The 17,384-nt window shown below is 39.4% G+C and overlaps 1 protein-coding gene across 2 annotated transcripts in view; it reads right to left on the minus strand.

Moving 5' to 3' along the window:
• Nucleotides 1-917: 917 nt before the first annotated feature.
• Nucleotides 918-17,384, minus strand: part of ACSS2 (acyl-CoA synthetase short chain family member 2) — a 56,583-nt gene continuing 40,116 nt past the window's right edge. For both annotated transcript variants that reach the window (XM_063297243.1, XM_063297244.1), the window contains 11 exons: nt 15,960-16,097; nt 14,816-14,986; nt 14,304-14,437; nt 12,965-13,097; nt 12,432-12,488; nt 10,720-10,800; nt 9,152-9,260; nt 7,485-7,553; nt 6,334-6,510; nt 3,476-3,550; nt 918-2,814 (listed from right to left, as the gene is read on the minus strand). In XM_063297243.1, coding sequence (XP_063153313.1) covers nt 2,687-2,814; nt 3,476-3,550; nt 6,334-6,510; nt 7,485-7,553; nt 9,152-9,260; nt 10,720-10,800; nt 12,432-12,488; nt 12,965-13,097; nt 14,304-14,437; nt 14,816-14,986; nt 15,960-16,097 — 1,272 coding nt within the window. In that variant the 3' untranslated portion in view covers nt 918-2,686. The remainder of the gene's footprint in view (nt 2,815-3,475; nt 3,551-6,333; nt 6,511-7,484; nt 7,554-9,151; nt 9,261-10,719; nt 10,801-12,431; nt 12,489-12,964; nt 13,098-14,303; nt 14,438-14,815; nt 14,987-15,959; nt 16,098-17,384) is intronic.

The following is a 17,384-nucleotide window of genomic DNA, read 5'->3' on the forward strand; positions in this document are numbered from 1 at the left end:
ATTTGGTTTGAATATATAGCCACGTATGGCCTTACTAAGTATAAACTTAGTATACTTTTATTGTAAACTGCCCAGAGTCCCTTTTGGGAGATGGGCAGTGATAAATTTGATTAATAAATAAATAATAAACAAACAAACTGTAGATTTATATAGCCACAATTTGATCATAACAACGGAAAAGGATAAGAGAACCACAAATCTGAAGCTTTGAGTAGACAGATTCATAAGCCACCAGCACAACTCTTCCATAATGCAGAAGAAACATTACTGAGTTTTCTTCTATACTTCCCTTTAGCTTTGCTATTTAAGCTAGATTCTTCTGCGAGATGGTAGACCATTTTCACTAGATTGGACGCAAATGAAATTCACGGATCACATTTTATTATGTGCTTTTATCTACCTTCGTTGATAGAAGTTTATTGCAGCCAACTAATAATTGACACTACAACAGGGACATGCATTGTTTTGGGTCCAGAGGCAAAAGGTGCTCTGGAGCGCACAGGGAAGTTTACACAACATAGGTCTGCGACTCTTTAAAGCAGACACCTCTTCCTGGGATTGTATCGTTGCTCTCCGCAGCTGCAGCATACTCCTAGGAGAAGATGCTTTTGGTTTAGGAAGATGCAGTCAGGTGCTGGGTACATGCTGCAAATCACTGCTTTGCCTTTGAATCCAAAGCAGTGCACAGCCCTGTTAACTAGTCCCAGATTTGAGTAAAGAGTTTAGCAGAATTCTCACTTTACAGAACCAGTTATGTTGGGACATCCCTACTGGATTCTTTAGCTGTTAGGTTTACTAATTTATAGACAAATACAGACAGAAGGAACAATGCCAGAAATTGTAAGCCAAAGAGGCTAGAATCCTGGTTTATCTTTCAAAACATAAACCAGGCAAGGAACATAAAACATCCACTACTATTACTGTGTTATAGGTTTTATTTCTTTAATTTATTCCAATTAAAACAATTTTTTCCCATTTCCCAGCCATATTTATGTCATTCTGTGATCAAAAATAAGAGGAATTTGTATTAACAGCATTTAGTAAGCCACTGGCATACTATCAGTGCTGTAGAACATAGTTATATGCATACCAATGTTGCAGATCACTCACAAGAACATGTAGACTACCACCAGCAGATTAAAGAATGAGAAACATAGCCGTGAGCAAAGATGAAGCGATGGTCATAGTAATCAAATACACAATTTGACACAGTTTTAAGCAGTTCTATGGATAATGCAGACATCTCAGGGATGCAACAACATGGTTATCACAGGCAAAAAAATGTTTAAGACAGTAAATAGTAGCAATTTCTAATACAGAGACATTCTCAGGTGAATAGCAATAAGTGCTGAAATATCTTGGCAAATTTGAAACAAGCCTGTTCCCATCATAAACATTTTTTAATCTGTAAGGATTAAGGGTTTATGTTTTCTTCATCTAAGTACCCATATCAGATCTCAAACTATATTTGATTTTGCCTTTGCTCTTTGAATGGGAACCACCCTAACTTAAAGACGAAGCAAGATTAGTGAACTATGGATAAAGTCATCTAACTGAAGAAAAGGTATCTCTGCTTAATTTGGTGGCCATTCACTCTTTTTTTTCTTTCACAAGAGCAGCAGCTTGACTTTGGTCACACACATGATCTACACAATGATCACATAGAGAAAGCAGGAACAATTTGACTCATTTTAAGTATATCCGGAAGCCATTTCATCAGTATAACCAAATGCATCTCAGCAGTCCAGAATCTCTGACTGAATATATGTATTTATTTCCTTTATGTGATTATGGAACAAAAATTGGTCACACTAACAATGACTTCCTTTAGGATCTATAGCATCTGCTTCTCATCCATTAATGAAAATAATAGATATACCTCCCTACCCAGATTCAACTGGTATAGACATTGCACCAAATATTTCTAGCAAAAAAAAAAGAGCCTCCCTCTATGGAATATCCAGGCACTGAGCACAGCTTTCCATGACTAGAACAACTGAATTTGCGTCCAACATGGAATATACTGCAAAAATTCAAACATGTGCATGCAAGCATTATTGAAAATTAAAATATGTAGATATTGTTACTCCTCTGGGGGATGAAAAAGTATTATAATAATCCTTTCCAGCCTATATTTCATCAGAGATAACACTGGAAAAATAAATTTACACAGCTTCATAGTTGACAGTTTTCTTTAAAATGTCTTATTTCCTATGCCATGCAGCTGGAGTATTCAGGGTATTTTTTTTTAAAAAAATGCTTAATTGTTAAAATATGTATTTCAGTAATACTGCCTCAACATGAGGATTACTTAGTCTATTCTCAAGCCTTTTGAAGGCTCATAACTACAACTCCAGAAGCAAAGCCTCTTCACACCAGTATCTGCAGGTTCTAAGCTCCACCAATTATAGCATGTAAAAATAAAAATAATTGAAATATTGTGTGAATGAGGCTGAAATTTCAGATATGCAGTTTTGGACTATAAAATAACACACACAGTGCTCCAGAGGCACAAAGCTAGATTTACCACACAAAAGGACTTTATCTTGGAGCACCAGTTTTTCTTCTCTTCAGGATTTTACATTCAGATCAGCACACAGCAGTTTCCCATCTTAAGTCACTGTCTCTTAGGGGCCATATCCTCATCAAATTCTTGCACTTCTGCTGTTTTTGTAGGATAGCCCTGCTACATGATTGTCTCACACCTGTTACTGAAAAGATGGTTTATAACTGTTGGATCTGCCACCGTTGAGGTATCTCCCAGTTCCTGGTCATTTTTTGCAATCTTCCTTAATACCCGCCGCATAATTTTACCTGCAAAGAAAGAGTATGGTATTAAAGTTGACTGATTATGAGAAAGAAACTAGTGAAAAAATGATTCATTATTAATCCTGTGCAGATAATGCGGCCCTCCAAATCTGCCATGCAAAGCAGCTGAATCAAATGATTTGTAAAGCAGTAAGATCTGGCTGTGTAAAATATAAGATCCTGGACAATTAGGAGCCATTCACAAATCAAATCTATATGTAACAGATATACCCTGGGATCCTGGATCCTAAAATAATGAGATTCTAACCTTAGATGCCAACGTTGGAATTTTTTTCTGGCCTTGCTGTTCTACAGATATAATATGGTTTGTCAAAAGAATAATCACTGATTTAAAAGGATGTACTCTAGCCAAAGCAAGTTCAGCCTTGTTCTGTAATGGATTTACACACAGCTTATAATATATATAGGCATTTAGTTCAGTAAGTGTCTCTGTGTGTGTGCGTGAGAGATAGAGAATTATGATTTGTCTAACCTACAAGATGTAAACTGATTTACAAATTAGTTGCCCAGTAATTCCTAAAGACTTTAAAATTTTCACACTCTGATTCTTAAAGCACAACAAGAAATACAGTATTTAGTAGCTAGCAAGAACCTGCAAAACAAGGTATGGTGTTACTCATTCCACTAACAGATATCCAAATCATACCTGAGCGGGTTTTGGGCAGACCAGGAGCATTCTGAATATAATCTGGAGTTGCAATAGGACCAATCTTTTCTCTGACTGCAAATAAGAAAATGACCATTTTAATTCCTATGAACAAAAAACCTGAATAAAAAATTCATGTTACAGGAGAGTTATTTAACCTTGTCTATGACTTGGTTGATAATTGGGGTTTTGCATCTATTTAGGTATGTTCAGCATCAGAACTACAATCCACCACTGCAGGATGATAAATATGAATAGTTTTTATATACAAAATATGAAATTATAACATATGAAATTACCATATACTATCTGAATGATGAGAGCCAGTTTGGTGTGGTGGTAAAGGCATCAGGCCAGAAACTGGGAGATAGGAGTTCTAGTCCCGCCTTAAGACACAAAGCCAGCTGGGTGACCTTGGCCAATCACTCTCTCTCAGCCCTAGGAAGGAGGCAATGGCAAACCACATCCAAAAATCCTTGCCAAGAAAACTGTGGGGACTTGTCCAGGCAGTCTCCAAGAATTGGACATGATTGAATGGACAAAAAAAAAAATCTGAATGGTAATTCTTAAGTAGCCAGAACAATCCCATTCACACACAAGAGGAAGGTTTAAGAAGTTTTTTGAGAAACCCCAAACAGGTAAGGAAAACAGTACCCAAGTAAAACAGAATTTAAGGTGATGGGCACAAAAATGCACTAATTATTGAAGGAGGAAACATAACTTAATGGTGGGGGATGGAGGAATAGAATAGACTGCAGTATGGCAGGCTTCAACCCGAAACAGAATAACTCCACAGTGCTACTTTTCCTCACAAGACCTGTTTATACACATACAAGTAGGGATGGGGAAGGGATGGTAAAAATTGGCATTTAGAAGTCGTAATGCAACTCTCCCTTTAGTGTTTTCACTTCAAGCTTGTCACTGAGAATCTTAATGTACAGTTTCTATTTTCAATTAACAATTCACTTTTTAGCAGCATATGTCATTGTTTTATTTCGTCTAAATACGTTTTTTTTTCTACCCAGCATTTCTTGAAGTCTACCTTTAGGAAACTCCTTGCATGTAAATGTATAAGTAATATTTGGATTGTATAGGTTGTTTACAGTGGACCTGGGTTTGTTGCTTTTTCTGCTGATGAGGATGTTACAAAAGGGTAGTTTGTTGTTTCCTCCTTTTGTGAATTTGATTCCAGCACTCTCCCCTGCAACCAGCCATCCTGTCCCACAGCTATCAATACCACCTATCACATAGGAAGCCACCAATGCAATGAACCTTATCAGCCAAGTAAATAACATCTGCAAAGCAACATATGCCTAGAGAATCATCCCATGCCAGCATTCAGAAAGTAGGCAAGACTGAAAGATATTCAGTCCGTACCAATCACAATCCTCACTTCTCCAGAACACCACACTGAAGTTGTCTAGTACTATAATTACATATGCAACCCAAAAACCAAGTTCAGAGAACTCCAACAAAGCAACATGCCACCTTTGAGCTACCCATATTTGCTTCCATCACAAATATATAAATGTATGTTATGGAATCCCTATGTGCTGTACAGAAATGGGGGTGGGGGTGGGGGTTTACATCCAGGTACAGTTTCCTTGGAGCCCTGGCCAAGCCTCTTCCTCTTCCTGTATGAACTAACAGAATGACCTCAAGTATTCCCACTCTCACAAGCTCCTGCAGCGACAAATGCAAAGTTAGAAGTCTAAATAGAGGACATACTGCATTTTCTAGGAAGATCTTCCTCAATCAAATGCTTTCAAAGGACACTAGGATTTCTCAAAATTCATTTTCAACTGTAAAGGGATAATTACTAATCCCAAAAAGAATACTGTAAGAAAAAGAAATGCTAGCAATTCTTTTTTTTATATTAACAAATAACAGAATTATGTAAAAGACCTCAGCCAAATACAAAGCATGCCAATTCATTCTTTACTTGCTGACAGTTGGAGAGTTACTATATACAGATCATTTTTGCAGAACTCCCACCATGTTCATGGGCATGCAGTGTGCTCTTAAGTACTGAAAGTGGATGCCAGCTGGCAGCAAGGGTATATGAGAAGCAACAAGGCAAGAAGAACTAAATGTAGTTTTGACAGAACCAAGAGGTGTCCTTTTGATTTGAAAACCACCCTTTCAGCCAGGCTGAGGAGCAAGGCATTTTGTTAGAGATGGCTTTATCCCAGGAAAGCCACAACAAAGCTTATGGGTGATCACCAGGAAGTCTATTACATTCATTACAGGACTTCTCTTTCGCTGTACATGCTGACGCTGTATCAGCTCCACTAATGGGGAAGATGATTGGTTCCACAGAACATCAGACTGAGGTGGTATAATTTACATACCAAAGGTTGCATGTGGTATACCTGCCATCTCCTTTTAATAAACTGATACAGCTTTCTCAAGCCCGGCATCCCCCAGAATTCTGGAAAATCCCAAAATCTGGCAATGTTGGTTGGGAAGCTGCAGCCCTGAAATATCTGGAAGTGCCAGATTTGGGACAATTAAATTTAACCAATAAAGCGAAAGATCCCTGTTAAAGGCTTAAGAGAAACTCTGCTAATCTAACTAGATTACACTCAGACAGACTTGAACACAGAGATGGGCAAACTGTGGTCCTTCACATAGAATATAAATTCCAACCTCCCCCATTATTGACCCCATTCTGACTGGGCCTGTACAAATTAAGTTCTGCAAGATCTGAAGGACCACAGGTTGCTAACTCAGGCTTCTTACATTCTACACTCTGGATCCTCCTGTCCTGTTTCCCATAGTCTAATAGTGTTTATAAGTCTGTCTGGCTTGATATAGCATCTTCAACGTGCCTCTCTGACTTCAGCCAACACGCTTACCTTGTTTCTTCAGTTCATCAATCAGGTTGTTTGTGAAATCATGTCCATCCTTCAGAGTCACAAAGCAGTAGAGGCATTCTCCCTTCACAGGGTGTGGGTGACTTACTACAGCTGCCTCCGAGACGGCAACGTGTTCCACAAGTGCTGATTCGACCTCCGCTGTGCTCAGTAAATGCCCTGCAAGCAAAAAGAAAACAGGGCTTTTGTGAAATGGGTCTTGTCCTGTCATTCTTCAATTTTTATATTTACAAGCAGGATATTATTGAGTTAAACTATGGGTCAAAAAGTGAAGCATAAGCCGGTCATATTTTACTAATTCCTTTGCTTTTATTTCTTTATTCTTAGGAAATGATCATACTACAGAAGTTGAAAAATAAAATTTGACATCACAAAAATATGAGAGAAAGGAGTTTAGAAAAGCCCACTTTATAAAGAATGAGAAATTATAGCTATACCCAATGAAAGTTAGCAATTCTAGCAGGCACTTAAACCTTCCGCTTCTCCCAACAGTATTTCATATTCTGCCATTGAGGGAATGCATGGCTTCTTGATGCAAGGCATGGTTTCCTACGATTTTATTTTTAAATATATAACATTAATTTTATAATTATATTATTATATGCCAGGCTTCTTCACATTTGTGCATGTGAGGTATAAATAAGGGGTAACCCTTGAGCTCCTTAGGGGAAAGCAAGGATATAAATATAAAAAATAAATTATACAAAAATAATACTACAGTCAACAATATACCAATGTATATTGTAGGTATGTAGGTAGAAACTACTGTACTCTTTTATCTGTTCCCTTTGCTGAAAGCATAGAAACAACTTTTAAGGACTTAAGCATTCATTTCTTGCCGTTTTAATTTTCTAAACAACTGGCTGATGTCCCATCAAAACTAGCAACTTGAAATTGCTTAATTTTGTCCATGTCCTGATTTAGCCTCTCTGGTAGGACAAAGGGTTATACTGGATATTTTTCTCGTGTCATTGTTTGTATTCTCCAGCAAAGATCAAGCATAGTTCCAAAGACTTTTGAAGAAGAAATACATCACCCAAAAGACCAAGGTCTGAAGATGTTAAAAATCTTACTATGTCAAAAAGAGAATTGTACAGGCAACTTTTATTCTTCCACAAGAATTTGGCTCTTACCGGAAACATTCAACATGTCATCAATTCGACCTGTAATCCAGTAATAACCATCTTTATCTCTCTTGCAGCCTGGAAGAGTAACAAACAAATTGGTTATTGTAAAACAATAGGGGGGAAACACTAGGGGGGAAAAAAACGGAATAGGATTTGGGGAAATCTATTAAAATAGGTGGGGATGATAAGGCACTTACATATTACAGTAAAGTAGCAGAAGTATTAGAAGAAATAGAATATTAAATTAAAATCCAAACAGCAGATAGTGTCTTCATTTAAAATGAAGATATGAAAAACCAGTAGTCTGATTTAAAATAAGCAAGATGTCTGCTTGAATCCACATCTTATTCAGAGACCCAGCTCCCTAACTCCACTGGCTCTCCCACATATTTAATATCAATGAGTGGGAAAGGAAGAGTACAATGAACCAAGTTTCATAGTGCAGGTTCCAGAGCTGAGTTCCAACATACCAAACAAATCCCAAGGACTTCCATAGAGATACAGCTTTTATGATGCTTCCCATTTATGACTGTGGGGAATCAAAACATGGGGCTTGTAGACTGTATGTTCCTCCCAATCTTTGCTTCTCAAATTTTCAGCCCTTACACCTGTGTTTGTAATGAATGTGAAGAAATCCCACCCCAAGAGGTTCAGACCCAAAAGAGTTTACTTCATAATCAAACCTAAATCATTCATACTAGTTAGTCCATCAGAGCTTGGGAAAATCAAGTTCTAAAAAAACAGTCAGAAACAGGAGAATTCTCTCAGATAGATTTAAAAAGAGGATGGGAACACTCCTTTGTTCTTTTGCCTTTCATCCCAGAAAGGAAATGGCATCTTTTCCCAGACTGGCTTCAGCCACATAAGAAAACTGCCCCAACCTGGAGAAGGGTTGGGGTCAGAAGAAAATAGCCACAAGGAAGTTAGATGCAGATTAGACTCCTTTTGTTATTTCATGGGTTGAGCTGAGTTGTGCCTTTGAATCCTATGTTCTGACTGGCTTGGCTTACAGTGTGTATGCATATTGATTGAATGTGTATTGCTGCCCAGAAGAGTAGCCACTGAGTAAAGCCTGCCTGATTCATGGTATTTTTCTTTTTCCTTTCTCTCATTCACTACTCAACTAGTTCATTAACCTTAATGTATATAATGTATCTTCTTCTGGAATTAGTATTCACATTCAGTATTTCTTGGCTTCTCTGATAGGCTTGAGAAAGGGCAAGAAAGCTGAAAGCAGGAAGTTTTCCACACTCTTCCTCCTGAGTAAAGAGGCAAAGAAGGATTGACTTTATCAAGGAATGGATCATGGCAGCCTACCAAACACGATCTCACCAGGAGTGTGGGAGGTGGAACAGTAAAGATTATGGGGAGGAAAGGCTTAGGGAACCCTGCTTGAAGGAACCAGAGAAGCTGGCCAGTCAAGTCACTGTGCATGCATGTTCAAGTGCAGTTTCATTCCAGGGCTACACATAAAATCTTGAAAAGCTGAGACCTTTTATACCTCTGCTAAAGAGTCCTACTTTAAAAGGAGAATTCAGGTGTAACTGCTGGAAATGGATGAGGCCATAATAGAAAAGTATGTTTATGAGGACTTCTAACACGCTTAAATATTTCCAAATTAAATAGGAAGTAAGCTTCCTAAGATCAATATTTTTGATTCAAAGAAGACTTACCATCTCCAGTCACATAATAACCAGGGAACTTGTGGAAGTAAGTTGCCTCAAAGCGCTGGTGGTTTTTGTACACCGTGCGCATTATTCCAGGCCAGGGTTGTTTAAAAACCTAAATATGATTATAGGTGAGAAATGTGAGGAAAGCAGAAAACATGCATTTCTTTGAATATTTTGCATTTTGTAGGGTAACTGTGTACCATTTTTAATCATTTTTTCTATCATGTAGGATTGAATAGACCCTGGTGCTATGGAGCTCCTCTATTAGTTTATGCAAGTTGTATCAATATGGGGTAATGGACACAGTTGCACCAGAGAGGTCCATGTTTAAACCTGCACTCAGCTGTGAAGGCTGTCTGGAGAAGTCATTGGCTGAGTTCCAGCAAAATACAAAGCATAATGTGATTTATCTGATTCGGACTTAGTACTATGTATGAACCCAAACCCTGGGGCTTGTAAATCATGGTTAATGTTTTAGCACTGTCCATGATCCACACAACTGTGGTTTGTTCAACATACCAAATCTTTGGTCTCACTTGGTTATAAAACAGAATAACCCAAGTTCCCTGAAGGAAGGTCCAGCTACATGTCGTCATATTACGAAAGCACTCAGACAAAGGTCTGCTTGTTGTCAAAGCACAGAATTAAAACAAACAAGACAATTCAATTCAATATACTGACAAATATTGCAGTGTTCAGGAATGCAGCAGTGATATGGCTTGGAAAGTTTCATATTGCCCCCACCCCATTTTTAGAAATGCATTACTTTATAACTTTAAGTAATAATGAATAAATATTAGCACAAGTTATCAAACAATAAGGCCCAGTCTGATCTAAAGTCAAAGTTGTAACTAACGTCAGAGACAGAATGGTGTCACATGAGATAAAGAGAAATGTGGCAATCAGACCCAGGGGCTGGATAGCTCCCAAGCAACTCTGTCCTCCAACCCCACCCTATTATTTTTCAGCTACTGGGCAGCAGTCTATTTTGCAGGCATATTCCATGATCTCTTGCTCCTGATGAAAAGAATGGGTAAGAAGTCATACAAAATGAACTCAAGATAAACAGACAAACCTTACCCACTTCTAGAAAGCAATCTGAACTGCCTGAACCCTCTCTCAAAACTACATATAATGCTAAACAGAGCCTAAACATCTATGGTATAGAAGACCTGTAACTGGATAGATCTTTATTGATTGGTTTGTTTAAATAAAAGCTGTGCCCAAGCACTGGAAGAGAAAGAGGTGATGTCTCTTTCCTTCTACGCTTACTTCCTCATTGAAATCTTCCCTTCCCACAGCTCCTAATCCTGATGAATGGAAAATGCACAAGTCTATGAGGAGGGACAATCTGAAACAAAAGGTCCTCAATGCATGACCACTTGTTTAAAAAAATCAGAATCAGCCACAGACTTCTCTCAGCAGCATCCATCTGGGATCTCAAAATGCAGAAGGGAAACCAAGTTAAGCCACAGATAGTCCAGGCAAAACTTGTATTAACTTGGAATTTGGGCCATGAAACTCCTTATAGTGATTAAGCCATGCTATCCATCATCTTATTTTTCTCTTACCAGATAACCTTCGGCTTCTCCCTCTAACTCTTCCCCACACTCATCCAACACAGCAGGGACCACCCCGAAGAAAGGAAAAGTCTGTCAAGAAATCGTTTTTAGAAAGATTTTAAAGAACTGGAAAAATGTAGATAAAGTCCAAGAATAGGGACATTAATCCAAATGAATGTATAACAGATGGCATTCTCTAATCAGTGGGACCCAGAACTTGCCCCTCCTGTCAGATCTGTTGTGGGGGTTGAGACAACTGCAGACAGATGATCCCTAAAACCACCCAGACTCATACCATGAAATACTTTACAGGTAGTCCTCAACTTACAACAGCAATTGGGACCAGAATTTCCATTGCTAAGCAATGCAGTTGTAAAGCACAACTGCATCACTTAGTATGGCAATCCCCGCAGTCCCAGTTGCCATTGTTAATTGAATCCCACAGTTGTTAGGTGAGGCAACTTCCTGCCGGCTTCCCACAATCAAGTCAATGGGGAAGCCTGCAGGAAGTTGCAAGTCCCAGGTGGCTAGGAAGCAGGCCAGCAGACAGGTAAGTGGCTACTGCTGGGTGGGGGAGGGTGCAAGGGAGGCACGGTGAGGCTCAGAGAGGGTGCACAGAGGTGCACGAGGGTGTGAGGGAGGCTTGAGGAGGGTGCATGGGGGTGTGTGAGTGGCCAGCACAAGTGCAGAGGGGCTGGGGGAGGGTGCGCGGGTGGGGAACACTTACCCCAGCAACTTGCGACCTTCCCTGCCCGCTTCCCCATCAACTTTCGGGGGAAACCAGCAGGAAAGGTCACAAATGGTGATCACATGATCTCAGGGTGCTGCAACCAGTCATAAGCATGAACCGGTTGCCAAGCACCCAGGTCACGATCACGCGACCATGGGGGTGCTGGGACAGCGAGAACTCTGTGAACTGATTGTAACCACCATTTGTTCAGCGCTGTTGTAACTTTGAACAGTCACTGAACAAATGGTCGTAGGTCAAGGACTACCTGTATTGGAGACCATCAGCACCTTGAATTGACCCAAAAGTTTATTGGGAGCCAATGCAGCTCACGAAGCAAAAGTATAACATGGGCATATTTAGATTCAACTGTAATAGCTTGTGCCACTGAATTCTGGGCCAACTGAAGCTTCTGGATGTTCTTCAAGGCAGCCCCATGTAGAGTGCATTGTAATGGTCCATGTGAGAGGTGACCAAAGCATGATCGACTGTGCATAGGGCCTCCTGGTCCAGGCAGGGACATAACTGGCACACAACAAAGCGCTGTGCAATAACCCACCTGGCCATGCCTGCCAATTGCTCCTCAAACAGGAGCCATGAGTCCAGAAGGAACCTCCCTCTAGTGCAACCCCATCCAGATCTACAGATGGCAAATCTCTGGCTATCTTCTACACTGTTCTTGCCTTAGAAAAAGGGTGATAAACCTCAGCACTCCAGATGATGACAGCATTGCAAGATCTATTCTCAATTAATCACTACCCACGCCAGTTGGGGTCTTTTTGGGAACCCAACAATGTTCTGTGGGTTAAGATTCCATGATCTACTTCTTAAAGTAGCTGTGCATTCATAAAACCAACAGCATTTGTCTCTCTCTGAATAACTCTGGGAGGGTTGCTAGAACTGCTGCTCTAAAGCCCAGAATCAGTTCCAACACAGATTCATCAGGAAAGAAAATACTCTGAGTAAGAAGAGAATAAGCCAGAGCTATACTTACAGCTGAGCCTGGCTTCATTGGTATGGCATAAGGGAGAGGAGTCAACACATGACCACCCTGCAGGAAGAAGCCAAAAGCAGCAATGGAAACACTAAGTTAAATCAGTGAAAAAAACACACAGAGGTTTATTCCAGACATCATCCTCATTTCAATTTTTATTTTTGTAATATTCATGTCTATTTCTATTATATTTCAACCCAGAAAGCACCCAAGGTGTCATGAAGGCTCTAGGCAATAGTTCTTGTCTAGCACAGCATAAGGAGAACCAGGGTAGTGAAAGAGAGAGAGAAAAGCCAAGGTCTAATAGGATTTTGGAATACCCTTACCAGCAACTTTTAGGATAAGGAAGAGCTGTAATTGCTTCTGGGAGAGACTAGATGGCACAAGCACATAGCAAAGGAACAGCACTTAAGTTACAATGTGCTGTAATGTGTTGGCAGGTAAGTTTGAAGTCCAGGCCTCGGAGAACAAGAAATCATAGAAATGTCCAACTAAATATAAGATTATAAGAAAGCTGGATATAAAGAACTCACAGTTTCTGTTTGCCAGAAGGTATCCACTATAGGGCATCGTTCTTCACCGACTACCCTATAAAACCACAACCAAGCTTCTGGGTTTATGGGTTCTCCAACTGTTCCCAGCACTTTCAGGGATTTCCTGCTGTACCTGAGTAAGTAGGATATAAATTTTTAAAAGGAAATTGTTTCAGAAGAAAAACTTGGTTTGCAACTCTATTTCAAAGCTAGCTATTCATCACTGGAGATGCATACTGAACAAACAAGGACATTTTCAGAAATCCACAATGCCTTTGTATGGTCAAAGGTGGATTTAGGTAATGCAGAAACACACTAACTATCCCTCAGATAGGCAATTTAATTCCAATGTCTTGGACAGAAATTCCTACAATCCCTTGCTAATGGCCATGCTGCCTGAGGCTGAGAAAAACTGAAATCCAAAACATTGGGACAGTATTAGTGTCTATCCTGAACATTATTCCATCTCAGATGGTTGAACAATAAAAGCAGAGAGAGTTCATATACTGTGCCAATACACAATACAGCTTGCTTAATTTTGGTTTAATGAGTTAAATGAACACAGCCATGGTGGTTTTGTAGGTCATGATTTAGTTTATGTATGAAACAGCTACTATAACATTCAACAAAGTTTAGTAAAAATAAACATGATTTAGCACAGCATTGAACCTAGTCTAGATGCAGTGTGTACAATCTGAGGCCCCAGGCTACATCTAATTCCCAAAGCCTTACAAGTAGCCTCCAGGTCCCGTAAAACTGAACCATAATTTTTATTACAACAAGAAGGGAAATACATTAATTTAAATTTAGCTTCTCTCTTGATCATACATGGTTCTCTGTCCTGCCATGACTACCCCTTGGAGTTCAGCCCTGATATGAATACAGGTACAGCAACTGGCCTGAAAAATATCATGATGCCCTGATCTGGGTAAGGATCTTTTCTAGCCCTATTTCCAGAGAAGATGGGACCCTGCCTGCAGCCCTCCATGCCCATTTTCTTCCACTGTTCCCAAGATACTTCAATTTACCTTTTTTAAAAGAGCTGTCAACTTCAAGTACATTAATTTGAATGGCATTCAGACAGACATTCTCCAGCAGTCACCAGAGCTCAAACTGAAGAGTAAATTCTACCCACGTGTATTCCCCTTTCCCCTGGCTTCAAGTAGTTCAGGACAAAAGTTAAGTATAAACATGTCTCCAAAACACAGATGCCGAGGGATTTGGCTGGAGTAGTTTGCTTCACTCTCATGTTCTAAACCAGTGGAACTATGCATTTCCAAGGACATTCCTGGAGATTACTGGCAATCAGCCTTATTGTTTTCCCTAAAGTCATGCTTACTTCTTGACAGGCTCATCTCCATATTTCATGAGGAGGCGAATGGCAGTGGGTGCTGTGTAGAACTTGGTCACCTTGTACTTGTCAATGATGTTCCACATGCGGCTAACATCGGGGTAAATAGGGAGCCCTTCAAACTGAAAGGAGATAGTAATTAGCAATGTACCACTTTGGCTGCTGATTCAGCACATGGACCTAAACGTGACAGCCTATAATGCTCCCATAGTCCACATAATACTGCTTAGCAGAGGAAAACCTCCAGAACACTAAAGCACAGAGTGGAGAAGAAACCCTATGGAACCTTCTCTTAAGCCTGTCAAAACAAGGAAAAAACTCTTTTTTGCAATCAGCATGGGATCTCAGGGCAAAATATGATTTAGGGAGCTATCTTGTTCAATAATCTTAGCTGCTTCCTCACTCATTAATGCTGAGGATATTGTAAGACAGACTGATACCATTCACTCTCCAAAGGTATTGAGACTAGATGTTTCCATAGAGTTTATCACAGAACTTACTAAGACGCTGGTTGCCCCATTTGCCAAGGGTCCATATGTGAGATAAGAATGGCCAGTTATCCATCCGATATCAGCTGTGCACCAGTAAATATCCTCAGGATGGTGATCAAACACATATTTAAAAGTAGCAGCCGTGAAAAGCATATATCCAGCTATTGTATGTACAACACCCTGAAATACAGAACACAGAATACCCATATACAAAGGAACACTGGGGAAAAAAAAGACAGAAGTAAGGAAGGTAAGTATAAATCAGTTTTGGTTTGCCCAGGCACTGCAGCACTGCCAAATATGCATTAAGATACAACAGCCAGCAGGAAATTATTTCTAACTAGATGAATTTATTGTATTCCAATGCACTCCTACAAAGTAGGATCAGATTTTTCAGGAAAATATGAAGTAAGGCTGTGAAAATCTGGCTTTTCCTTCAGATGTTAGGGCTGGGATATTAGCAGAGCCCTATATATGTACATTTGGAATACTGAGCTGTATGTTAGATGCCTTGGCTTTTGTATTTTTTACATTTGCTTTTTAATTGTACTTTTTGTGGTTTTATTTTGGTTTTGTACTGTTAGCTGCCCAGAGTTATTTGTTTATGATGGGCTGCTATATAAACTTTCCAAATACATAAATAAATCTTCTGAAATGTGGCCTTCAGTTTTATCAATCACTCCACAATTAATTCTCTCTGAAAAAGCACACGTTTCTATTTATCCCGTTGCCCACACAGGCCTCTATTTGTGCTTTGCCACCTTCCTAGAATTCCATAGTAGGCAAGTCACACATACATTTCGAATGACAGCATCCTATGCAGGTTTTATAACAAAAAGCAAAACAAAATCAGCACTTGCTATCAATCTTCAATATCCCATTCTTGAGCAATGTGTTAGAAGGTGTCAGCTCCAGAGCTGTTGTTTCTGTTTCGGAACAAAATGGGCAGAAAACCTGGCATCCTTTGATTCTATTATGTTTGATACAATTGTCCTTGATTCAGTACTCCATCTCAAATAGTACTGTAAAACTATAAACAAATGAAGTTTGGGGGAAAAAAAGAGTATGCATCGCACCAAGAGCAGTAAGAGGATATGATTTGACAAAAGCAGTCTCTCTCTACTTAGCACCAGCCCAGGATGATGCAACATACCTTAGGTTTCCCTGTTGATCCACTGGTGTAGAGAATAAACAATTCATCTTCTGCATCACACCAGACAGGCTCACACTCCTTGCTCACATTTTTCATGACGTCATGCCACCAAAGATCAACTTCTGGATCCCAAGGAGTCTGAAAGAAACCACACACTAAGGAATATAATACAGTCTTACCAGGAAAAGACAATAGAACTCTTGCAGCTGAATGAAAAATTATTCCATAGTCTCAGAAAAGCTCTATTTCACTATTTCTAACCCTCCTTATTTGCTACAAAGCTGCATAACACATGCTTAAACCTGTAGACAATTTTATTGCCTAACTCGAGTTATATTAACTCAACATATTTACTACAGCTACTGAGAGACTCAGTTTTAATACTAAATATGTTTTCTTGAAAGTAATTATCCTTCCAAATATAAGGGAAGCTACTAGCTATATTATTATATAATCTAGAGAAGGCTTTCCTTCTGTAGAGAGCCAGCTTGGTCTAGTGGTTAAGGCAACAGGCTAGAAACCAGGAGACTGAGAGATCTAGTCCCACCTTAGGCATGAAAGCCGGCTGGGTGACCTTGGGCCAGTCCCTGTCTCTCAACCCAACTCACCTCACAGGGCTGTTGCTGCGGGGAAAATAGGAGGAGGAAGGAGTAATAGGTATGTTCACCGCCTTGAGTTATTTATAAAAATAATAAAGGCAGGATATTAAATAAATAAATAAATATTATTATTAATGTACCCTGGAATCAGAGCATACAATATAGATAAAAGAAAAAGACATACTTGCTACTCTAATAGCCACTATTTCTAAAAACGTCCTTTGCAATCTCTGTACCTAGGCACATTGTGTATCTAACATCACACTAATCCAGTGAGGCCACCTGATACTTCTAAAAATTGTATAAATGTAGAACGAGAACTGATTTACAAATCTGTTTAGAGGGTCAGTGGCAGAAGTGAAAACTTGTTAGGATTATCTTAACCCATAGCTGTGTGGATCAATGATAATCCTCATCAGGCCTGTGATTTGGCTTTAGTGAACATAATAGAATTAAGATGTACTAGAAAAATCATATAGCCAGGGATTACCATATCAAAAATCCAGACGCCCACTAGGTGGCATCAGAAATGTACTCTTTCCTGCCAGCTTGTGAACATCCAAAGGTTTTGATACACACTGCTCACAAGAGGTCCCACTGTAATCAGTGTAACAAGTTTCATTCCTTTTGTTTTTCCTTTCTGACTACTTGAATTGTGGCTAAGTTTGTATCCAATCCCATATTAAATGTACAATCGGTTTTTTCGTTTTTTAAGGGCAGAATTAATTCATTTTAATACATGGTCTTGGTCCCTTGAACAAACCCTCAGATCTTGATCAATCCCTTCTGCCCAGACAAAGCTTTCTACGCCACTTTACAGCATTTT

Source organism: Candoia aspera, chromosome 3, assembly GCF_035149785.1.
Source record: "Candoia aspera isolate rCanAsp1 chromosome 3, rCanAsp1.hap2, whole genome shotgun sequence".
NCBI classification, from domain to species: domain Eukaryota; kingdom Metazoa; phylum Chordata; class Lepidosauria; order Squamata; family Boidae; genus Candoia; species Candoia aspera.